Below are 22,663 nucleotides of genomic sequence, written 5' to 3' on the forward strand. Positions count from 1 at the left end.
CTGAGCTAGCTACGGGTAAGCGCATCAGCCAATGCCTGTCCTGCATACTTTTTATTTATATGTATTTTACGTTTTTTATTTTTGTATATTTATTATATACATTTTATTTATGTATTTCTATATACAGAGGTGTGTATATACACGAGCACACAGTCTTCATGGGCCCTCTCCTGTTCCTATAGCCAGGCCCTACAGCCGGGTGTCAGCAGCCTCTTGTTGCACACCACTTACCTTAAAAAAAAAAAAAATTCCATAGATTATTTATGAACTAAAAGCTTCTGCTATTGTGGTGAAGTGGTGCTGGTGAAAGCCTGCGCAGCAGCTCCCGGCTATGCTCAGCGAAAGCCCAGCGCTGGGAAGCCGAGAAGAAAAACAAACCCCAGGAGCCAGGGTCGGTGACCCTGCGCTGCTTCGTCCCCTGCCCAGGGACCTATTGCCAACCCTCTGCTTTCCCTGCTTGGTGGTTTTTTTTTTTTGCTTGTTTTGTTTTTTTCCTTTTTTCTTTTTCCCTCTCCAATCATAAATGTGAAATTTGCCATCAGGTGCCGCTCTCCAGTAGCTCCCAGCGCCGGCACGCCAGCCCAGACCCACCCTGCATCGATGAACACAACAGCTCCATTTACCGGAGCCACACGTCGCCGTGCGGTGCCTGGCTGGAAATGTCAGTCGGAGCATCAAGCACCTCTTAACCTTCACGTGTTTGCATAAAAAGCGGGAGCAAACCCCTTGCTAGACTTGGATTGCGAAGCAGGAGGTGATGCTCTTAATATTCATGGGGGAGAAGGAGAAAAATCGATTTGCTACTAAATTTAGCTTCAAATACCTAGTATAAAAATAAACTTCCTGGAAACTTGTTGGTTTTGAAGATTTATTCTAAAGGCTCAGAACCTGCCAGCTTTCTCCTAGCTCCATCGGCCCAACGGGGCTCGAACACTGGCCGGGTATTTCACGAGATGCTCAAGCCATAGGGGAAAATGTTATCAAATTCCCTATAACAGGAGGGAGAGGAGCCCCCCCAGGCTGGAGGGCAGGGGCTGGACTTTGCTTGTTTAAGATCCCCAACCACATTGGCGATGCCCTCATCTAATTAAACACCAAATCCTTTTAACATCTTACAAAACCTTTGGGATGTAAACGGGGAGAATTTTTGGCAAAACCATTTCATCTACTGCTCAGGTGGTAAGAGCCCCGATTTGCGCTGATTCTTGACGCTTCTTAGCCAAGATGACTAAACCAGGCATTAGTATTTCATCAGGAGAAAAATGCAAGACAAATTTGCTTTGCACATCCTTTATTAAAAATCCGGCCAGGCTCCCCTCCCTCCCCCAGCCCTTTGCCTCCCCAGGACCGAGGGGGTTTGAGGGGGGTGAAGGAGAAGGTTTTTACAGTGGGACCACTTAAATCTTGGTGCGATTTCACTGCTTCAATTTTAGTGCATCTCTTAGGCTAGCAGCCATCCCAGCTGAATTAATGGTTTGTACCCAATTGCCTTGAAATTAACTTAAACTAATTAGATAAAATACTCCAGTAACTTTATTGCAATTTGGCCTTGTTGAGCATTGGAAGAGCATCTGAACAGCGGCTCTTGCTAGAGGATGTCCTACACGAGCCCCCCCCCAGCTAAGACCCGAGGACCTGACTTCAACGTGCCCCTTTCCTTTGGCTCCTCTACCCCCCGTGGACCCTCCAGGACCCCCCCATCAAGCAGGACTTCCTTCAGCTCTGTTTTTTTTTTTGCTCCTCTCCAGACGGCCTCCATCACGAGATGACGTGCTGCTGGTTTTTGGCAGAGGACACCTCGGCACGTTGCCTACTTTGGGTCAAATTCAACGTTCGCATCCTCCCACCCTCTACCAGGGTATGGGTAGCTCAGTGTAGGGGGGAAAAGTCCAAGCACAGAAATTAAATTTTTGGAAGAAACCCCTATTTGGCCCTGAAGAAGTTTTAAAAGGTAGGATCTTACTCTGCCATCTGCCAGAAGCCTTCAGCGTGAGTTAGCTGTGGCTGCAGGTAACTCCTCGGCGGTGGCAGCAGCTGCTTATGCCGAAGTCCCCGCTGGCTCATTATCGCACCAGATCTTCACTCCAGTAAACAGGTCTAGCTGCAAAGATGACGTAAAAGTCTCCTGAAGAAGCTTTGCAGAAGGGATTCCTCCTGTTGGGGGGGGGACAGATGAAGAAACCAGATATCGAGGAGCTCCAGTGATGCCAAGTCAAAGGACAGGAGGATCCTGAAGCTTCGTCTCCCCAGAGCGGATGGACGGAGCGGCTGCTGTCGGCACGGCGTTTCTGGATGCTGGAACCGGGACACGGCAGTGCCTGTGGGCAAACAGAGCTCTTCCCAGCTAAGCTTAGCTGGGCTAAGCTGCCTGGTTTAGCCCAAATTCCTGGAAAAGCATGTGGGAACCAAATATATTTCTAAGTATCTGGGGAACACTGGAAACAGTATGAAAGGTATTAGTTTGCCATCCGAGGGATTTTGACACTCAGATGTTTGCAGCGAGCGCAGAGGAGATGGGTTTTGAGTTGTGTCGTTCTTAGAGATGAAAGCACGCAGATTAAATTAGATGTGTGATCACTGGAAAGGGGAGAAAACCCTCACAGCTCCTATCTTCCAGAAGGGGGTCTACAAATATTATGAATCCCCTTTAAAATTTTGTATTTAGTATTATGCTAATAAGCAAAAGTCAAGAGTTTATTACACACTATTAGGTCAGCAATTTGCAGGGCAGTCAGTACTTTCTAGGGAACCTTCCAGGTCCAGCTTTTGGAGCAGCCCTACGTCTCCCCAAGATGTTTCTGTCCCGGCCAGGCAAAGCAGACCTTTAGGGCGCAGGACAGCCCTAACCCTTGCAGATGTCGTCAAACATCCCTCCGAGTTCACCTTGACAGGACTTAAACCACCTCCTCGACTCCTCCTTTTTTTAATAATTATTTCGGCACCTTTCTGGCTCTGAGATTTTGTCTCTCATTTGTTTTCCCAGACCTTCTGGGTGCTCTTATTGGAGAAGGGCAGCCAGGCTGTGCCCAACCCCTTCGTACCTCAGAAGTCCAAGGAGACCCTTCCCCAAATTCCCTTTGGGACAAGCACCCACCCCATGCTGCCCGTGGCTCCCCGTGCTGCTGACCACGGCCACACAAGCCACACACTCACACTGCATAAAACCAGCAGAAGGGGCAGAGGGACCAGGTCGCTCTTTCACTCTTTTTTTTTTTGCTTTTTATTTTTCCTGCGGACAAAAAAAAAAAATTAAAAAAAAAAAAAAATTCTAGTTCATACCCGTAGCACATAAGCAGCAGTGTTTATCATCAGTCTGTGGTTTAATGAAATACAGCAGCAATTCCCAGTTCTCTCCCCAGTGAGCCCCAGCAAACATTTCTGTTTGGTTTCTACGGGAGCGGCCGAGTCCCACTGAGACATCTTTCACATCATAAGCTTAAAGAAGATTCAAAAGTGTCTTTATAAAATGTTAACTTTGGGCTGTAACAAACTGGGCTTGCGATTTAACAGCTTCAAAGCTTCTGCTGGAACAACAAGACACATCAGAGATGGAAGCTTCCTTGTGGAAGGGTTTATACCACTTTTCATGTTTCTCTCTCCTAGGATCTATCTAATGTCCACCTCCAGCTGGCAAGGGAGTTGCCAGGAACCATCGGAATAACGAAATTCTGCTAAATCACTGTGGTACTGTAAAGGGGACAGATTTCAGTGCTGATGAGGCAGCGTAAATACTTCAGGAAAACATCTGAAAATACCTTACTCTTTCCTCAAGGAGCAGAACCGTCACCTGCAAGTACCCAGGCTCCATCAGGGGAACTGAAGCCTTGCGCTGGAGTCAGCGATCAGGAAGGCACTGACCCACAGACGGACAGACAGACAGAAAGGCAAGGGGAGCCCTGCGACAGGAGCAGCAGTACGAACCCCAAAGGCAGGCGACCATCTGCTTTGGGGTCCCGGGGAGAGCTCAGGCCAGACGCGTGTCCCTGGCCTTTAGGTTACTCTTATTTCTGCACCGGGCAGAAATAAAACAGCGTGGAGAAAAACAGTTCCAGGAGAGCACGCTTCCTACTATACACCGGAGCACCGGCCTCTGGCTTGCGCCTCGTCTGCTCTTCCCTTTGTCACCTTGGTGAGCGAGAGTGCCACATCTGGATGCCCACGCCAGGCGCCTACGCAGCGTATTCAGTGTTTGCTCTCTAAAGCTGTACCTGGGAATGAGGCAGGCCAGTGTTTGCGTTTCTCCTTACAGAAGATGTAGTGGGGAAGGAGAACAAAGGAGAGCCCGTCAGCAACAGGCTGCTGCAGAAGTGAAAAGGGTTGGTTTAAAGAAAAATCTCACTCCTAGAACAAAAGGAAATACTTCAGTATATTTTAATAGTAAAATGATTCCTATTTTTCAGGCAACGTCCCACCTGGGTGAGTCTCGGGAGTGTTTTTGCTTCCCGGTCCTGCTGTACCGGGGCAAAGCCTCAGAGGTCATGGCTCTACCTGTGACCGCCCGTGCAGAACAACCCCTGACAACTCGCAGAGTGCTGCCATCGCTAACGCAAACACCTCCCAGGCATCGACACCACTTCCACAAACACCCCAACGGGGGACTCGACTCAGTCTCTCTCTCAGGAGAAGAGCAGGAGGAAAAAATTAGCTTTTAATAACAGTCTGGGTTGAGATTTGTAGCAGGCTACTGAACAGAGGAGATGCCAATATTTTATTTAGTAAAAAGGTATGTATTCAGGTAGCAGAACACCTTACAGTAACTAACTCGGCAGGAAAGGTTAAGTCATAGCACAGCCCTAGATCGATTTGGGGGAGTAGGACGGGGAAGACGGCGGGGAGACTGTAAGGGAAGCAGCTTCAGACTCGAACCTTGGCTTCCAATATAATGTATTCAGAAAAATATTGCATGAAAAGCCTCAGGATTTTAGTTCTTTCATAGATGTATATTTACCAGTTTTCACAAAGACTGCAGGAATACGATTATAAACAATAAATTAGGACTTCATGTTGCTATCATTTGGCATAACACAATCAGGCAATTTTTCCTTTTTAAATATAAGGCAACACAAGCCAACACATAATTTAATCCGTCTTTAGTCAAATTGCTTAACTTTGCTAAAGAGTTACCACTAAAGAACGGTTTATAGTACACTTAAAAGAATTTAAATAATGACATGATATAAGTGTACTAACTTACGCAAGGAGTCAGAAAACGTACTCTGCTAAGCTTTGAAACCTAAATATTTGTTACAGCCCAGGACTACACGTCTAAATTAAAAAAATACAAATAAATGTGTTCTAATTTTTCCATTTACGAAAAACTTTTAAGAATCTCTAGCCAACTATGACGTCACTTCAAAACTTGTTATTTTTTTTTTTTTTAAATTTTGTATGATGTCTTAAGATTTTAAACCATGCTCGTTAAGGAAAGTTCAAGGAGCAAATACTTAAGGCTTTGTTTTTCAAAGGGCTGTGAGGGAGGCCAGTGGATGGCGGAGGCCAGTGGGTTCACCCATACACAATGCTACTCAAACCCACACTACCAGGCGACATTCATACAGAAATATTACACTTAAAAGTTACAGTGTAGAGCAATATTTTTAGCCAGTGTACATATAAAGAATCAATGCATTTATTTTTTTATTATTATTTTTTTAATTTCCAAACTTGATTGTGATCATTATGTTCAAGTATTAGTCTCATTAACAGAGATGAGAAATTTTCTACTTACAACAAATTCGGCTGTTAGAAAGGAAAGGTATGTTTCGGTACACTGAGGAGAACAAGATGCTGAGGTTACCCAGTAGTTAGTGTCCTATGGTCACTGACTCGACTAGCTGCTGGAAGTGACATGGGAAAGGAACAGAAGGAGTTAGGCACCGAGACCCTGGGAAAAAGGGATGTTATAAATAGCTTCGCTAATTCCCAGAGAGGAGGATTGTTCCGTTAAATCTGCCGTGGCGTTTTGATGCGAGAGGAATACAGGACCATCGGTCCCACAGCGGCTCGCGAGCGGGAGCTTTGCTTCAGATTGACCGCCTCCCATCTCAGCAGTACTGCTGCCGCAATGGGACCGTGGCACGACATCCCGCGCACCCGCTCACTGCACCGGAGACGAGCTCGAGTTACATTTCCTCGCCCCGAAATTAATTCTAGCTACTGGAGAGGCGGCTGAACCCTTTTTGGAGTTGTCAGTGGGTCTGGATTCCTTTCACATCAGGACGGCCAGACTCCTAGCAGCAAGGGGTTCAGACAAACTTAGCTCTTACGCTAGCGAAAGGGGAGTGGGGAAGGGAAATACAATGCAGAAAAAAGGCAGCTACCTACGGCAGCTATGCTGCCTACGTCCTAAAACTGCCATTCCCCCCTCCTCCATACCCTGTCCGCAAAACAAAAGTGTCAGAAAAATCTGCCAGAGACTTTTGACTTTGGACAAAGTCTAAACAATGAATGCAGGCGTCTCGGCAAGAAACAGCTGAAAAGCTTCTTCCTATATTAATGCCTAAATACATACCCCTAGCTAGCTCTTTTCAAATGTAGGCTTCTTTTTCAATTAAATCGGCCTCTAGACAGTGCAAATGGTCAATGTTTAATGCATTAATGAAATGGGCTTTCGAGTTGAAAATAAGCCCTGCTTCCTGACAAATTCTGTTACTCTTAATCTTCAGAGGAAATTGAGATGGAAATTTAAGCAGCTACGCTACCTCACTCTTGACGGAGCTAGGGAACAGATGCAACTGCAAAACCCTGCAGCAACTCAACATCAGTCCAGCAAGGAGCTACTAAGCAGAAGGCAAAAGCTGCACAAAGGGGATTCTGTGGTGAGGAAAACAGCTGTGGCGTGAAGTAGTGTAATGAAATTCTTTGACACAAAAGGCATGTTAAATATTTGATGCATAAAGGAGATAGATAACATGTAAGCAAAGCTTTTAAATATACAGTATGTCTTCTTCCAATGGTTACTATAATGATCACACAAGTTTGCAAGTTAAAAATGCCTTGCTTATTAATTAAAATTAAGACTAAACCTATAATTTTTGTCTGTGAAAGTGACTGCAGCCTATCTATACCCTGGGTGTTGAATATGAAGATTTCGACTATCGGATGGTTCAGGTGCTCGGTTCATGGGAGGCCGATGGACTTTTCCCAGCACGGCCATGCTCTGATCTCTGAAGCAGGACTGCTGGAAGTCCCCGCTTAGGTAATCCATGGTCTGCATCACATTATTCTGGCTGGATGGGCCAGCTCCAGCTCTGTAATGAGTTCCTCCTGCACAATCTAGCGGTGCTCCTGCTGGCTGTCCCCCATGGAAAGGCATGGCGAGGTCCTGGGACCCAGAGCTGTCACTGTTGGGTGTGGGCAGAATGTTATTCCAGATGGGCTGGAAATAGTGCCCATTGGTATATGGCAAGGGTCCCTGCAACCCATTCACAGGTGGAGAAGGCGTAGGCTTCTCGATGGGGGGCTTCAAGCTGAACGACTGGCCCATGCACAGTTCTTGAGGGTAGTTTGAAGTTTTGCCAGGAAAACTCTGCCCTGCAATCTCTCTCTGAGGGTGCTTCCCTGCGAGTCCAGCAGGCCCAGCAGCATCCCCACACATTTGCTGCAGATGTGCAAGCTGGTGCTGGTTCCACGCAACCGATTTGATTTCGTTCTGGTACGCGGGCGGCACCCTGTTAATATTCACCATGGGCACATTAACAGAGGCAGGAGGAATAGCAGCAGCAGCATGATCTACAGGGTTTACTACACAGGAAGGCATGGGTGTAGGGACATTGTGAGTAGATACCCTGGTACTTGCATTGATAAGCAGGTTGCGACTTATAGGGCTGGGGTTTGCAATCTGTCCCTCACATACTGAGGTAGTGCTAATGCCAGCTCTGGCCTGGCAGAACTGGTTAATCTGGTGCACAATGCTGCTCAGGTCCGGTGGCTGGTTCTGCTGCAGGGTGGCAGCCATAGAGAGGGGAATGGTTGAGGTAGACACGGTCACATTCGGCGGCGCATCTGCATCCGGCATCTTTCTGCTTCCATGTAAACCTGGCTGCAGCAAAGGATTTGGGGGGTGCTGCAGAGTCTGGTGTGCCATGGTCTGAGGATGCTGCAAGCCCTGCGGCTGCTGCATATTCTGAGGGTGCGGCAGCGTCTGCGGCTGCGGTATCCCCTGAGGGTGCGGTAAGCTTTGTGGCTGTGGTATACCCTGAGGGTGCTGCAAAGTCTGTGGCTGCGGTATACTCTGGGGGTGCGGCAAAGTCTGTGCATGCTGGAGAGCCTGCTGGCGAGCAAGCGCCTGGGGGTGGGTTAAAGTGCTAGGTGCAACGTATGGTGTGGAAGGGGGATTCATCATCGCTTCCGGCAGCAGACGCGTGCGTGTCCCGTCAAAGTCTTTGATAATTCCTTTTGCTGGAGATTTGACTATCGCCAGGAGGCCTGTTTTTGTGGTGGCCTGAGACGGGTAGGGACTGTACCTCTGGCCCGAAGTATCAAGTCCGTTCACAGTACGGCGTATGTGTTTCCTCTGGGGAACCTTGACACTGTTTGGAAAAATTTTTATAGTCAGTGGATTGTTGGCGACCTTCTTAGCATAAGCATCCAATTCTGCTGGGGTAGGATACTGTGCAGATCTCATTTTCTGTGTAGTGTCCCCTGTGGAGAAAGGAAAGTCGTCAATACCAATTCTGGTAAGCAAGGGATCAACCCCAGGGCAATACAGTTGCACAACAAGGGTAGAAAATCTCCAAGGAATCAAGAGGCAAGAACTTCATCTTCCCAGACCAGCGGACCGTGTACCAGATACCTCATTCCCTTTATTACCTGGTGACCAACACAACCCCCAGTTCAGCTTAAGGCAAGACCTGCCTAGGGGAGCAAAACAAAACCACTGTTTTCATCAGAGTATGTTTACAGTTGGAGAAAAACAGGTAACATGCTATAAACATCAGATTGTCTCCAGCTTGAAATATTTCTTATGGCTTGCAGTGGTGGGCTAGTTTCTATTCTCTCAATTTGAGGCTGCCTCCCTATGGTTCTTCAAGCCATTCTCAGTATCTTTATCTCGTAATTCAAAATCAGAAAGCTATGAATTAAACATTAAACCCATGTAAAGATGAGGTGGGAACCATACTGTGATGGGTTGACCCTGGCTGGACACCAGGTGCCCACCAAAGCCACTCTATCACTCCCCTTCCTCAGAGGGACAGGAGAGAGAAAATATAATGAAAGGCTCGTAGGTTGAGATAAGGACAGGGAGAGATCACTCACCAATTACTGTCACGGGCAAAACAGACTTGACTTTGGTAATACATTAAACTAACTTCCCCATCAAAATCAGAGTAGGATAATGAGAAATAAAACCAAATCTTAAAACATCTGCCCCACACCTCTCCCTTCTCCCTGGGCTCAACTTCACTCCTGATTTTTCTCTACCTCCTCCCCCCCAAGCGGCACAAGGGGATGGGAAATGGGGGTTGCGGTCAGTTTGTCACACGTTGTCTGTGCCGCTCCTTCCTCCTCAGGGAGAGGACTCCTCACTCTTCCCCTGCTCTGGCGTGGGGTCCCTCCCACGGGAGACAGTTCTTCACGAACTTCTCCAACATGAGTCCTTTCCCACAGACTGCAGTTCTTCACAAACTGCTCCAGCGTGTGTCCCTTCCACAGGCTGCAGTCCTTCAGGCACAGACTGCTCCAGCGTGGGTCTCCTGCAGGGTCACAAGTCCTGCCAGCAAACCTGCTCTGGAGTGGGCTCCTCTCTCCATGGGGTCACAGGTCCTGCCAGAAGCCTGCTCCAGCATGGGCTTCCCACAGGGTCACAGCCTCCTTCGGGCATTTACCTGCTCCAGCGTGGGGTCTTCCCCGGGTTGCAGGTGGATATCTGCTCCACCGTGGACCTCCCTGGGCTGCAGGGGGACAGCCTGCCTCACCATGGTCTTCCCCACGGGCTGCAGGGGAATCTCTGCCCCAGCACATGGAGCATCTCCTCCCCTTCCTTCTTCACTGACCTGAGTGTCTGCAGGGCTGTTGCTCTCACATACTCTTACTTCTCTCTCCAGCTGCAATTGCGCAGGTTTTTTTCCCCTTCTTAAATATGTTATTCCAGAGGCACTACAACCGTTGCTGATGGCCTTGGCCAGCAGTGGGTCCGTCTTGGAACCAGCCAGCATTGGCTCTATTGGACACAGAGGAAGCTTCTAGCAGCTTCCCACAGAAGCCAGCCCTGTAGCAACCTCCCCCCCCACCAACCCTGCCACGCAAACCCAATACACATACAAAGCACTTCAGTTCAAGCCTCCGTTTACATCTGAGTTCTTTTCTAGATGCTGACATCTGAAAGCACTTTGAGTGTCTTTTTGTCCATTAGGAAGCCCTTGTCAGTCCAAGTTCAGTAAATGGAAGGAGGCTACATGTGCATTACTTTACTGCTTGCAATTATTTCTTCAGCTGAATTTTCAGTGTGGCACCTTGCTAAGGACAGCATCCTTGTATCACACAGAAAAATTATGTGATTACCTCACAAGATTAAAAACATGTTACTCCCCAGACACAGACAAAAGACTTCTGGAGACAGGAGTGTGGTTTCACTTACTCCAATTCACCAGATACCTACCTTGCCCACAAGCTCAAACTGCTTCTGGAAAGAACTTCAGAAATCTAGGGAAATGTCTGTGCCTCCCTCACTACAATCATATTCCAAGCAGAGAGTTGGGCCGTTCCCCTACCACAGCTCTGCTGCTTAACTCCTATGGGACTACTGCTTTAGAAGTGATTTTATAATCTTCAAATAAAGGCTTGCAGCTTTGACAATCCGATTTTGCTTTTGCTTAATTCCCCACCACCACCACCTTGCAAACAGTTTACTGGAAAAAAACGCCCATGCTTTTCAATGAAATTTTCAGCATCCCCATGCCATCTGCTGCTGTGCTGAAAGACCGGGAAATGCGGCAGCCAGCTCCTCCAGAGCCCAAGAGCACCCCAGCCCCACATCTGGTCCTCTGACCCAAGGAAATCTAATGCTCCAAAGAGCTTGATACTCCCAGGCAAACAGCCCTTCCTCTTGAAAATCCACTTCTGCTTCTTCTAAGCAAATTGCCTCCAAAAGACTCCTGAATACATGAGTACCAGCCTTCCCTCTCTCTTTGCATCCTACAGCTTCCAGTCTTTACAGGTGAGGGACAGCAGCACTGCTCTAAGAGCGCTCACTTTCAGAAAGTAAGGGTCAGAAAATGGAAAATAGGATGGATACCAAAAGAAAGGATAATTATAGAAATATTAAAAATATCTTTTGTGAAATACACAGCTTTGCAAGCAGGTTGTCTTGCATCTCTAGCACAGCATGTACCATGGCACTGCTTCTACTCTTACTCCCTGTGCTGTCCAAACACTGACACGTACCACCCTTTCTCTTAATCAAAGGAAATGCTCATTTGATATTAACCCGAACATCCTCTTTTCACATCCCTGTACCTGCTGCAGCAGGCAGGTGGTTTGTATCTGTCCTTCTGAGTGAGCTGCTATGCTCCTAATGGAAAGAAGAGCCTCTGAATGGCATTTACCAGTACTACCTTGCCTCAACAGCCAAGGCCTTCATGAAATCCCAACCTTTATTTTTAGCATTGCCCACACTCATTAAATTCTGTTTCTTCCCCAAGAGATGACCCTTGCAACTCACCATGAATCAGAGAAGAACCATCAACAATGGACAAAAGAACCCACAGCTGTCTGTATTACCGTTTATGTTACACTTACAGCCATTGTTACATAAAGCTTTTATTTTCAGATGGAAAATTAAGTAGATACTTTAAGACACCGTTACCTTCAAAATTTCCCAAGCTGGTTTCCATTTCTATAAGTATATCAGCAAATTACGTGGTAAATATAAACACTGAACAGATACACTAAATATTCTTTTACCCAAGCATCTATTTTTCTGTTATACAGGAACTGAGATGGAAGCTTTTAGAAAGCAGCTAAAACACCAATGTTTGAACAAGCTGCAGCTATCAGTTACAACACCTCTGTAATCCCAAATCTGGAAGAACTCCTTCCTCTGATGAGAGAAAATAACCCCTCAGTTAAACTTAAATGACGCACCAACAACATCAAGTTTGTCATCCCACCAAATGGTAAACCATCTTTTAAATCCCTTGGACAGGATCTTCTGAAATGAACCACCATTTCAAACAGCACCTGTTTTGCTTACAACTAAGATTACGCTCCTTTTACTATGGACTAACTCAGCCATTCTACTTAGGCCTGAAGGTGATATATTTCTGAGCGTCCCAATGTGCTGCTTAAAATGCACTTTGCTAGTAGTTCCACAGGCAAGATTTGATGACTGTAATAATTAAGGCACCAAAAAATTAGGAGAAAGGAGAAGGGCATTACAGGGCGAGCAAGAGTCTGAATATCCCATACAAATATCCTACAAACCAGTAAAGAACAATTAGGTCTGGTAACTAAGTGAATGGAAAAGCAGCTAGAGTAGACCGAAAGAAAATGCTGGTATTGGAATACGCTCATCATTTGTGTGCAACTGCAAGAATTCTGGATCAGGCCATAAAATGATGAGGCAGATGAACAAGCTACATTAAGAAAACAATGGGATGAGCTCCACAAAGCTACCTAATGGTAAATGCAAGGCTGAATACTTTTGTTGAAAAGTAATTATTTCATGTTTACTGTAAGGTAAAGCTGTGCATATGAGCAATTACCCCAATAAATTGGTGAGCTGCAAGTTCACACTCCCGCTAATCCCGTGGCAACCAATTCATCTGGTCACATTCCTGTGCGCGTCTCACCGCTGGAGCTATTTTTATCATGAAATGAGATATATTTCTCTGCCTCACCTCAGCAGTAATGTAACATCTTTTAAGTGCATTTCACGTTAAGGCTTTAAAACCCACTGCTTTTAAAACTGCCTACGGTTAAATCTTCATTAACATTAAACAAAATAAAAACAGGCCTTCAGGATTCCTACCCTAATGAGAGCATCTGTGTTGGGACAGGCGAAAAACAGCTGTGCCCATCTTCTGCATAAAAATCTCAATTGCAGCAGTTTCTCTACAGGCTTTACAGAAAGAGCCCTCACCCCTAGAAAGGACTGGATTTAGCCGATGACCCCATATTCAGTCCCAACCTGCTCTTTGCTCTTTTGTTCCCCCTGTCCCCCAACAAAAGCTCTCCAAGAAGCACCTTTCACCTTGACTTTGCACCACTGTCATGAAAAATCACCCTTTTTCTCCCAGGCCTTGCAGCACTGCTGCTATGTCCGACAGCAGCTATGGACACTGCCTCAACAGTCTTGCCTCAAGTATCCCGACTGACTGGTCAGGTTTATACTGGAGTTACTGGGAGGAAGGAGAGAATATCAATACAGAGTCAGTGAGAAATCCCCTGCATGGATAGGGATGAATTTCAGGATTAGCCTTTCCTGTGATGCAGGCTGGAATTCAAAGAAAAATACTGAAATTGGAAGGCCTGTAGTGATTAGTTTCTAAAGGAAAAAATATGTGCATATTAATCCACAAAACTCCTACTTGCACAGACCACCTTTAAGAAAAAAGCCTCTTATTTGAAAGTGAAATAATAATAATAAAAAAAAGATAATTGAGCTAATGTGGATTTTTAAGCATTAATAAAAAGCCTGATCCAGAAACTACACTTAAAAAATTACTAATACAAACACTCTAAGTCTGAATAAAGGTTGTCATGTGGAGTTCTGTGCCTTTTATAAAAGCAAGAGCACTATTATTAAAGACTGCTTCCAACCCCCCATCAAAAGTCACAAGTCACCGTTCATTAAAAATGCTCATTAACTCAGCTTTCCTTTGGCCAGGGGCTAGACTACTTGTGCATATACAGTATGGAGAGAAATGCACCAATTAATCTTACACACATCTGCAGCAGGGGTGAGCAAGGTCTGTACGAGCAGTTTCATTTTCCATATAAATCAGAACAAACTGGAACAGCTGAGCGCTACCACTGCCAGCCAGTGCCTGCCAGCTACTTTATGTCCTAAATTCTTTTAAACGCAGTACCCGGAGCTCTTCAGTAAGCAGGATACAGCAATTCTTTTCAGCACAGGGATAAGCAGTTCTCAGAAACAGCATCAGGTACTATCAGGTTAAGAAACTGCCCACATACCAGCATGTTGCCTCGTAAATGTGTTATTAGCAAATACCTGATTTATGCACAGTTACCCTCACATGAACCTCAACAATTTGCTTTCAGAACTAAGCTTTTCAATCCACCAAAGAAACTTCACATAATGCAAGGACTCAGGCACGTTCTCACCACAACAACCTATCTTTTGAATAAGCATGTTTTGGTCAGCAAAGCTTGAACTGGAAATGGAAAAGAGAAAGGAGAGGAATGCCTGGTTTCATGCCATCTAAGGAAGTCCTTTTGTGAGAAAAGATTTCTACTATTGTCGAAAGTGTCATTACAATTACCAAGCCTGTGGAGTTAGCATAAATGCTATGCAAGTGCTGTGGGAGAGCACATGTGTGTACGTGAACAGTGTCATCCACTTCTGGCAGGACCAGGACTTTGAGCACGTCACCCTTAATTGCAAAATTCTCTTACCTATTTTCAGTAGCATCACAAGCCTTAATGTATTAACAAGTTAGCTACAACTGGACTGTAAATTACTTCGTTTTAAAGAGCAACAAGTCCATCAGCAAACTGAGGGTACGGAGATCTCCCAATGCACCTTTCAAATACAAGAGACAGGTCACAGCCCTAAGAACCAAGTACACACATCTTACGTAGAAACCTTGGTATTTCTGAAATTTCAGCTGAACAATCAATGTGCAACTTCAGTGATAAAGAGGAGAGACAGAGTAAGATTTAAAAAAATCTGTAGCCAGTAAACTTACATTCCCAAGCATAAGTCGTTCTTAAAAATACTAGCACAACTATCAAAAAAATGACTGAAGTTATCAAAAAAGAATTACCAGAGTACTCTGCAGACATATTTTCAGAGGCACCAAAGAGACATCAGAAGGAAGATGGAAACTTTGAGCTTTAGTAATTTGGGCTAGATCACTAATATTTGCAGTATATGCCCCAGGTATGTAGAACAACAGAGCTGCTGACCTCAAAAGGTTTGCATTAGCCTGATCCAACTTCTATTGGTGTCTAGGAGTAAGTAATTAAACAAATGGAAGTGAAAAGGAGTCAGGAAAAAGTTGTGTTAAGAAGCAAGTCAGCTGGCACACTTTTAGCACAAAATGTTTTCAGCAAAGAGGCACGAATCTCACAGAAACCTCACTTGCATTTCATCTTGCTGTGGTTAAAATTAACCTTTATAAAGCCAGGAAGGGGGGAGAGCTTGCTGCACACACGTGAACCTCCACAGCGATTTCTCAGAGCCATTATTGATGGATGCCTTGAAGGCATAACAAAAGAAAGACTAACATTAAATAGTTTTTCCACTGTATCCTAAACGTTTATGTCACAGCTGTACCAGAGCCAGATTTAACAGTTAACCACATCCTGCAGACAAAACGTCACTCACATTTCTGAAGTCCAGTGTTCATCTGCGTGTAAGAAAGAAGCTGAAAGGAGAGGTCACCTGGTCCTGGCAGACAGGCCAGCATGGCAGACAGGCACTAACACAACATGGGGCATTCACTCCTCTGCACACTGCAACAACAGAGAGACAATTCAAAGTTATAATACAAGGAGGAACAGAGAAAAGAAAGCGGCAAAGAGCCATCCCTTGGTGAAGGCCTGACCAAGCACAGATGCGCAACCGCTGCTCCGGCCCTTACTGCATCTCAGAATGGCAACGGAAATACTTCAAGAAGTGCGTCGTCTGCAGGGTTAAAACCAAAATAGCCATCTTGCTCTCCTCTGCTGCTTGACACACAGAGGATAATCCATAACTCTATCCTCAAATTTCAAAGGTGGTTGTTATGAATGGTAAAGAAACCACCATCATTCATTTTACTATATATTGAAATGCGCTGGCTATCTACCAGGTATAGCCAAAGCAAGTCCTCTGGAGAAATCCTGTCAACTGCTCTTTTACATTTAATAAAAAGGCACGGCATGCATAAATTGAAGGCAAAGTATGCAGCACTCTGCCTTGTGGCAAGATTAAGCTGCATGCTACAGCTTGTAATTTCTGTGGTCCATTAGGCTGAAAGATGAATGGCTACAACTTCCTTCATTTCATAGGAGACTCGCTGACCTGCACGGCTCTGGGTTAGACAAACGGCAAGACGTGCCTTCTGCACAAAGGAGCTGCAGAGGTGCCACCATCCTCTACTGCAGAGGTTCAGCATTTAGGAAATCAAACCTCGAAATGAATGCACTGAGCACGAAAGCCCTTTATATATAAACACTGCACAGCTACCCTCAAATCCCATCACTGGCATATAAAGCGGCGGTTCCCAGCAACAAAGCTAACTCAGACTCAAAGTCTCCCAACGTTACTAGAATTATGGAGAGAAATTTAAGTTGGAACAAGGTCTCTAGAGACCACCTGGCCCGATCTCCTGCTCAAATACCCCCTGCCGCAGCTACTGGGGCAAGCCACAGCCAGCCACGAGCACTTTAGAAAGCTCTGGGAAACGGGCTGGGTGACCCAAGCTGGAGAAATCAGTTGACTTCTCCTCCTTGCCCAGATCTCCGAAAGCATCAGTACTGCTCTACAGGGAGCGCTTTTGCCAAAACACCCAAGGAGCAGCTAGAAAGGCCTTGGGGCTTGTTATATGACCCCCAAAACATGGAAAGAGTTGAAGGCTTCAAAAGTTATAGGCTGATTTAATTTCAGTCATTGTTTCACAAACCCCAATTAAAGCAACTGGGGAGGCATTCAAAGATCAAAAGAGGCGAAGCGGAAAGCTCGAGACCGACACGAGAAGCCCTGGCTGCAGAAACCCCGCAGAGGCCACTTCTGAAAGAGCCGTACTGCTGAGGACTGCGTAAGTGATGTGAATGAAACCTTTGGATGACACCCGACGCGGCAACGTCAGCGCTGCGTCCTGGATAGCACCACTGCCTTCATGCTCCAGAAAGCTCTGAAAGCCGATTTCTCTGCAGGAACGTTTTAAAGACTTTAATTTGAAACCTAACCTCACGCCACCGTCACAATCAGACCGCCCAAGGAGTACTTGCACCAATACAGCAAACAGCGTGGATTTAAAGCTTTCCCATAGCACAGCAATTACTCTCTGTGTAGAATTCATTAGCTCCATGTTTATATGCACCTCCTCAGTTCAACATGCAAAAGCTGATTAAACCAGCGGCCAAGAAACCTCATACAAATATTAATTTACAAAAAATTCTGCATCTTCTCTGTGCGAGTGCTCTCAAAAGCCCATCGAGCGTTGCTAAGCGAGCCCGTTGGGTGGCACTGTGACTAACAATTAAAAATAGTTTTGGGCACTGAATGTCAGCTTGACAACTCCATGCTATTGCCCATTCACCCTGCCCACTCAGAGTAATGGTGACTCAGTGCCGTGAGAAACAAACACACAACCTCACCAAGCTGCAGGGCTGACAGCACAACCACCAACAGAACAAGTTTACATCATTCTCCATTTCATCCCTAGGAGACAGTAATGATCTGCACTACCAGAAGTCCAAGATATGTACTTGTAAAACGCTGCAAAATAAATCTAAACCCGGATTTTCTTCCCACCCTCTGTAGGAAGTGGAGTTCTTGGAGTCTTTCAGAAGGTGTTCAGAAATGATGACTGAACACCTCTCACACCCACAACTTAAAGGAATTGCTTTAGGAACTGAAAAGTTGCTCGACCTTTATAGATGAGATTCATTCATTACTATAAGTATGCAATGTTCAGTGAAACTTTGCAAACAGCCTGTGGGCAGCAGTTTCTTGCCCCAAATTATGCCCAGCAAGACCAAAAAGACAAAACAAGAATCCAGCTCCTTTTAATCAGAAGACAAAACCACTGTGAGTTGCCAGAGCTTTACCTGAGTAAGCAACAGAAACACTCACAGTCAGCAAGAAAAAAATAATAATTGTGTGTTCCTTTTTTCCTCATTTCATCAACTTCAGAAGACTGGCAAAAAAAAGACCTATTTCACAGCAAAAAGCAGACAAACAAAATTAAGAGCCTTCACCATAGTCAGAAAACCATCAGATCACACCAGTCCCATATTCACCTAAACATCTACCTTTTACTCCAGTAACATCTGATGCCAGCCCAGCATTACTTCCCAACCCTGCATGGCCAAAGGACCTTAACCGATGGCAAGTTTGTGTGCAGCCCCGAGAGAGAGAGAGAAAAGCGCTCTGCAGCGCAGCACTGCACTCAACGTGCTCTTTGAACAAGTAGCATTTCTGACAGCAAGATATGTAGAGGGTTTGCTCACCTGCTCCATCATTAACGCTCATTATAGCCTGAACACTGTGACTCTTTGAGTAAGCCTCTTGCTGAAGTGCCACAGAGAGGCTCAGTGCCATGCACACAGCAATAAACAGGATAATGGCACATTAGGAGAGAGAACAAGTGATTAAGAGTGGTCACAGCATTCAACTCGGAATAGCCAGGCTTCTGCAGTAAGACAGCAGTATTTCCTTGAAGGTCAAAACATGTATTTACAGAAGCTTTAGCTCCAATACAGAGAGTAATGTTTCAGAGAGGGCTATAAAGGCAAGTTTTTCCCGCAGGCAGATAATCATTTTAGGCAATGCCAAAGGTTCATAAAAGACTGGGGTGGCAATAATCATTTTAAAGGAAATACTGGACTTACAAAAATAATTTGAAGTAGAAGCATAAAATCATTCTTTTAGCTTGATTTGCAATAACCAAATTGATGCCATCTAGGTCACTGCTGAGCATTAAAAAAAGAAATTCAGACTTATATAGAAGTGCTGACCATAACTCCATCACTGAATTCCATACTATAATTAAAAATCCCACTCCAATTTTTGTTCTCTATGAAATTAATATAGTTTTTCAAAACCCAGATCTCAGGATTTGAAAACAAAAGCATTTGAAATATCTTTACAAAAAAGCCCGTTCATTTTTTTTATAGAAATTAATTAACATTTATTCCCTTTGAGATACTCAGCACCTGACTACTACTTTCTGACCTGACTCTTCTTCAGCCCGAGCTAGCACAGACAACTCCAACATACCACCCAGCTAAAATGAAGTGAAACCCCCTTCACAGACTGTATTTGGGATTGAGGTGAGCACTAATGGCTGTCTCAAACTGTTGTTACGCACGGTCTCAGGTTGGCAGCGCAGGGTCTTGACACAAAGGCAGCTGGGCCCATCATCCCCTCCTGCGCTCAGCTTTATTGCTTCTAATTAGTCCAGAGCGGGAGGTAAACTGAACTTGGCACGTCAAGACTTCTCGCTAGCAGACTTGGCTCCATGGCAGCAACTTGTGTGGGCACTAGCACCTGCAAAGGTCCCTGCAGGGCTGCTGCCCCAGCCCCTCCAAAGACAGCAGTGTGTTACTGGGGGAACCAGAATGGCCACAGTGAATCAAGACCAAGGGGTTTTTGCACTGTACCAGGCTCAGTAACGCTGTCGTCTAAACCAGTCAGCTGCAAACTGCAGAGCAAGCTGACAAGTAGGCTTTGGCACCTGGCAATGGAGGGCAGCTGTAAAACCCTTAAAGTTTTTAAATTGTATTTTAAACTGATTCTGTATACTGCCAAACACAGCGTAACGAGCTTTGTCTTGAAAATATATATAAAAAGATAAACTACATTCCTGGAGGAAAACAATCTTTAGATTGGAATAAATAAATAAATACCCCTCTTTGAAGTGATTTTAATCTAATCTGGCTGCAGGATATAATCTTAACAGCACACTTACTGCAGGACGGTCTATGAAACAGCAGGTTTAGACACATGAACAGATTTTTTTTTTCTCCTAAGAGTTATTAATAATTAAATCAAAGCATGTTAAGCTTAAGAGAAATTTGCAGTGCTTGGGATTTGGGGGTAGTTGTCACATCCCCACAAGGACTGTTATGTTCAGCCAGCCTTACCTGCACATCAGGGTGTTTTTTGGTCCAGGCAGCACAGTGTCCCCTGCACTGATTTTCAGAGTAAGTCCTGTCACCACCAAGGCTCACTGGGTAGGACGGAAGAACTCACCTCCTCCCACTGCCCAGGGACACCCTCCCTGTAGAGCTAAGAGTCAGTTCCAGTAAAACTTACCATGATATTGCCTTTCTGGACAAAAAAAAGATATATTATTTTCTGGCTGATATTCAAAGTTTAGTATTGCCTCTGCCAGACCCAGTGCTCCTCAGGCCGGGGAGTACTTTTACAAGCTAGAGTAAAACCTAGGTGTAAAGCAACTTGGTACTACTAGGAAATTTCTAATACTCTAACACAGCTTTATCATTATATAAACAGACCACATATGCAGAGTTATTGCCAAGTTTTTAAATACGCCAGTCTCTGAAGCTCCCAAGAGGCCTTACAGGGTAAGCACACAAAGGAAACACTCCCCACAAACCATCCCCGGCCAGTGAAATATGGGCAACTGAGCTGGTTTAGACGAAAGCAAGCTGGTGAAGTCTAAAGTTAGGTTCCTGAAAGTAAACACGCATGTCTGAAATTCCATGATTAACTGTGGGCTTGTTCACAAAGCCTGGGGCCAGGAGGAAGCAGGAGCATCCACCCACACACAAAAGAAAAGCTCAAAACTATTCCAAGTTTCCAGCACCCTGGGGTCCCGTAAGCGTAAGCCGTGTGAGGGTTGTTAAGCGCTGATACGCTTCGCTTCTCCTCGTTATTCACAAGGTAGTCCCGTGAAGTTCCATAACCGCTGGTGGGATTTACGGCAACCCCCAAGCACACGCGGCACATTCCAAGTTCAGCATATATAAATGCTGCAAACAAAAACAAAAACTAACTCGGGTTGTGAAGTTTCTTTGGTACAAATGTCTGTAAGAGCTTGCCAGGAAATGTAATTGAATCCGGGCCAATTTTCATGCTCCAAGGGAAACTCAGTGTCTCATTTACCCCCCAGCAAGCTGCTCGAGACCAAATGACACTCATTCCTTTTCCCTCTCCCAAAGTAACCTAAAATCTAGGGGTTTCAAAAATTTGTTCATGTCAACTGCAGATGCTGAACCCCCCGCCAACCTCAGTGTTCAATATGATTCCTTCCAGTCAGCCATGCCTTGCCTGACAGTGTCTAGACTGATCCTGCAGGCTTCCTGCCTTTCTCCAGCCCTAAAACTCCCCTTTATTCTTGGGCACTTACCAGAATGGCCCTTTCCCAGGACTGCTGAAGAGCCAGAGATAAATCTTACCGTTTCCTGGAACAAAATTACCAAACTAGCACTGTATTCATCGCCGGCCAGTATCACATCCTCTTAATGTTTTATAAATGGAAAACTGCAAAATAATGCGCAGAGAGGTAGTCTTTTGAAATGGCAATAAATCACAATAGCATCGAGTGTAGTTGGGGATAAATAAATAGGAAGACTGAACAATAGAAAGTTGCCTTTTGTAACAAGGGGAGTGCACCGTCAGCATCTGCCAGCACAGGACCTTTTGGCTTTCTGCATTCAGGTGGACCTTTTGTAGAGCCCTCCAACAGTTTCAATCAAAATCAATTTTTGCTTCTTGCAGTTTAATTAACTATGATTTTGCTTGTGAACCATTTCACCTTTTAGGCTGACCTCCATTTATAATGTTACTCAGGCAACAAAATTAAACAGTTTGGAGGGGAAGGCAGAGAGAATTCAAATGTACGTGAGGTGCTTTGGGAGAGGGGAGGCACCTGCTGCAGCACAGCTCTGCTCCTCTCCCCGAGCTGAGAGGGCAATGCTCAGCAAGGAAGAAAATGAAGAAGCTTTGGGGTAACAGCACTTAAATGGAATATTGTTCACATCACACTCCTCATGCCCAAGGGCTACCACTAAAGGCTTCTAGGTGAGCAATTTTGAACAGGATGCAGTGCAGTAAAAAAAGCCAAGGCGGTGGCTCTCGCCTCCAGGCGGGCAGGTACTGCCACATGTGACATCAGCTCCATCAAATTCACTCTTCGGATAAAGCAGCAGCGAGCTCAAGGTTATGATCTTAGAGTTTAAAAAGCCTTTTTTTAGGTCAGTCCCAAGAGATTATTTTAAAACACAGTACTACGCATCTGCTGAAGACTAGAACAGTTGGCTTTAATTGTAAGATGGATTTTTACATAGCTTCTGACCTTTCATCTAATTGAGGCCTAAAGAAGAAAAAAAAGAGGAAAAGCTATACGTCACTTCAGTTATTAAAATCCATCAAGCTCAGACTTTAGCCTTGGGATAACCACAGCCAAAAAATTGACTTGCAAGTAATTATCACTGCTATCTGCAATAAAAGTTAATTGGACATAATTGAACTAAAGCCCTAATCTGAATGAAGCTGTTGCTGGCAAGAAGCCTGCTCCTGCCTGCACTTTGCAAATGAAACTCCTAGCAGTAAAATGGACAAACAGGAGGCTGCTTTTACAGTCTGCCCACTGCAAATCACAGCGCAATTCTGCAAACAGCTCGTTAGCTGGGCCAAGATAAAGCCATTAGGAGGGCCCGTCCTCACCAAACACACCCTTTGACAATGCCCAAACATGGCGAAGGCATAGAGTTTCAAAAACAAGTTTCAGTTTTACTGACCTCTTAATTACATGGACTGAAACGTAAGATTCACATCACGAGATGCTGGTTTCATCAGCCCTCG

At 45.2% G+C, this 22,663-nt stretch overlaps 1 protein-coding gene across 4 annotated transcripts in view; it reads right to left on the bottom strand.

Moving 5' to 3' along the window:
• Nucleotides 1–1,285: 1,285 nt before the first annotated feature.
• Nucleotides 1,286–22,663, bottom strand: part of FAM222B (family with sequence similarity 222 member B) — a 41,390-nt gene continuing 20,012 nt past the window's right edge. Inside the window, exons 2-4 of one of the 4 annotated variants that reach the window (XR_012651079.1) lie at nt 15,512–15,639; nt 3,154–8,643; nt 1,286–2,318 (exon numbers count right to left, since the gene is read on the bottom strand). Coding sequence is in view for 3 of the 4 variants with exons in the window: in XM_075032721.1 (XP_074888822.1) it covers nt 7,058–8,643; nt 15,512–15,593 (1,668 nt within the window). In the remaining variant the exon portion in view is untranslated. Of the gene's footprint in view, nt 8,644–15,511; nt 15,640–22,663 lie in introns of those variants that run through there. The other 3 variants (XM_075032721.1, XM_075032723.1, XM_075032722.1) reach the window with 3 other exon arrangements.

This window comes from Buteo buteo, chromosome 7 (assembly GCF_964188355.1).
Source record: "Buteo buteo chromosome 7, bButBut1.hap1.1, whole genome shotgun sequence".
Taxonomy (NCBI): Eukaryota; Metazoa; Chordata; class Aves; order Accipitriformes; family Accipitridae; genus Buteo; species Buteo buteo.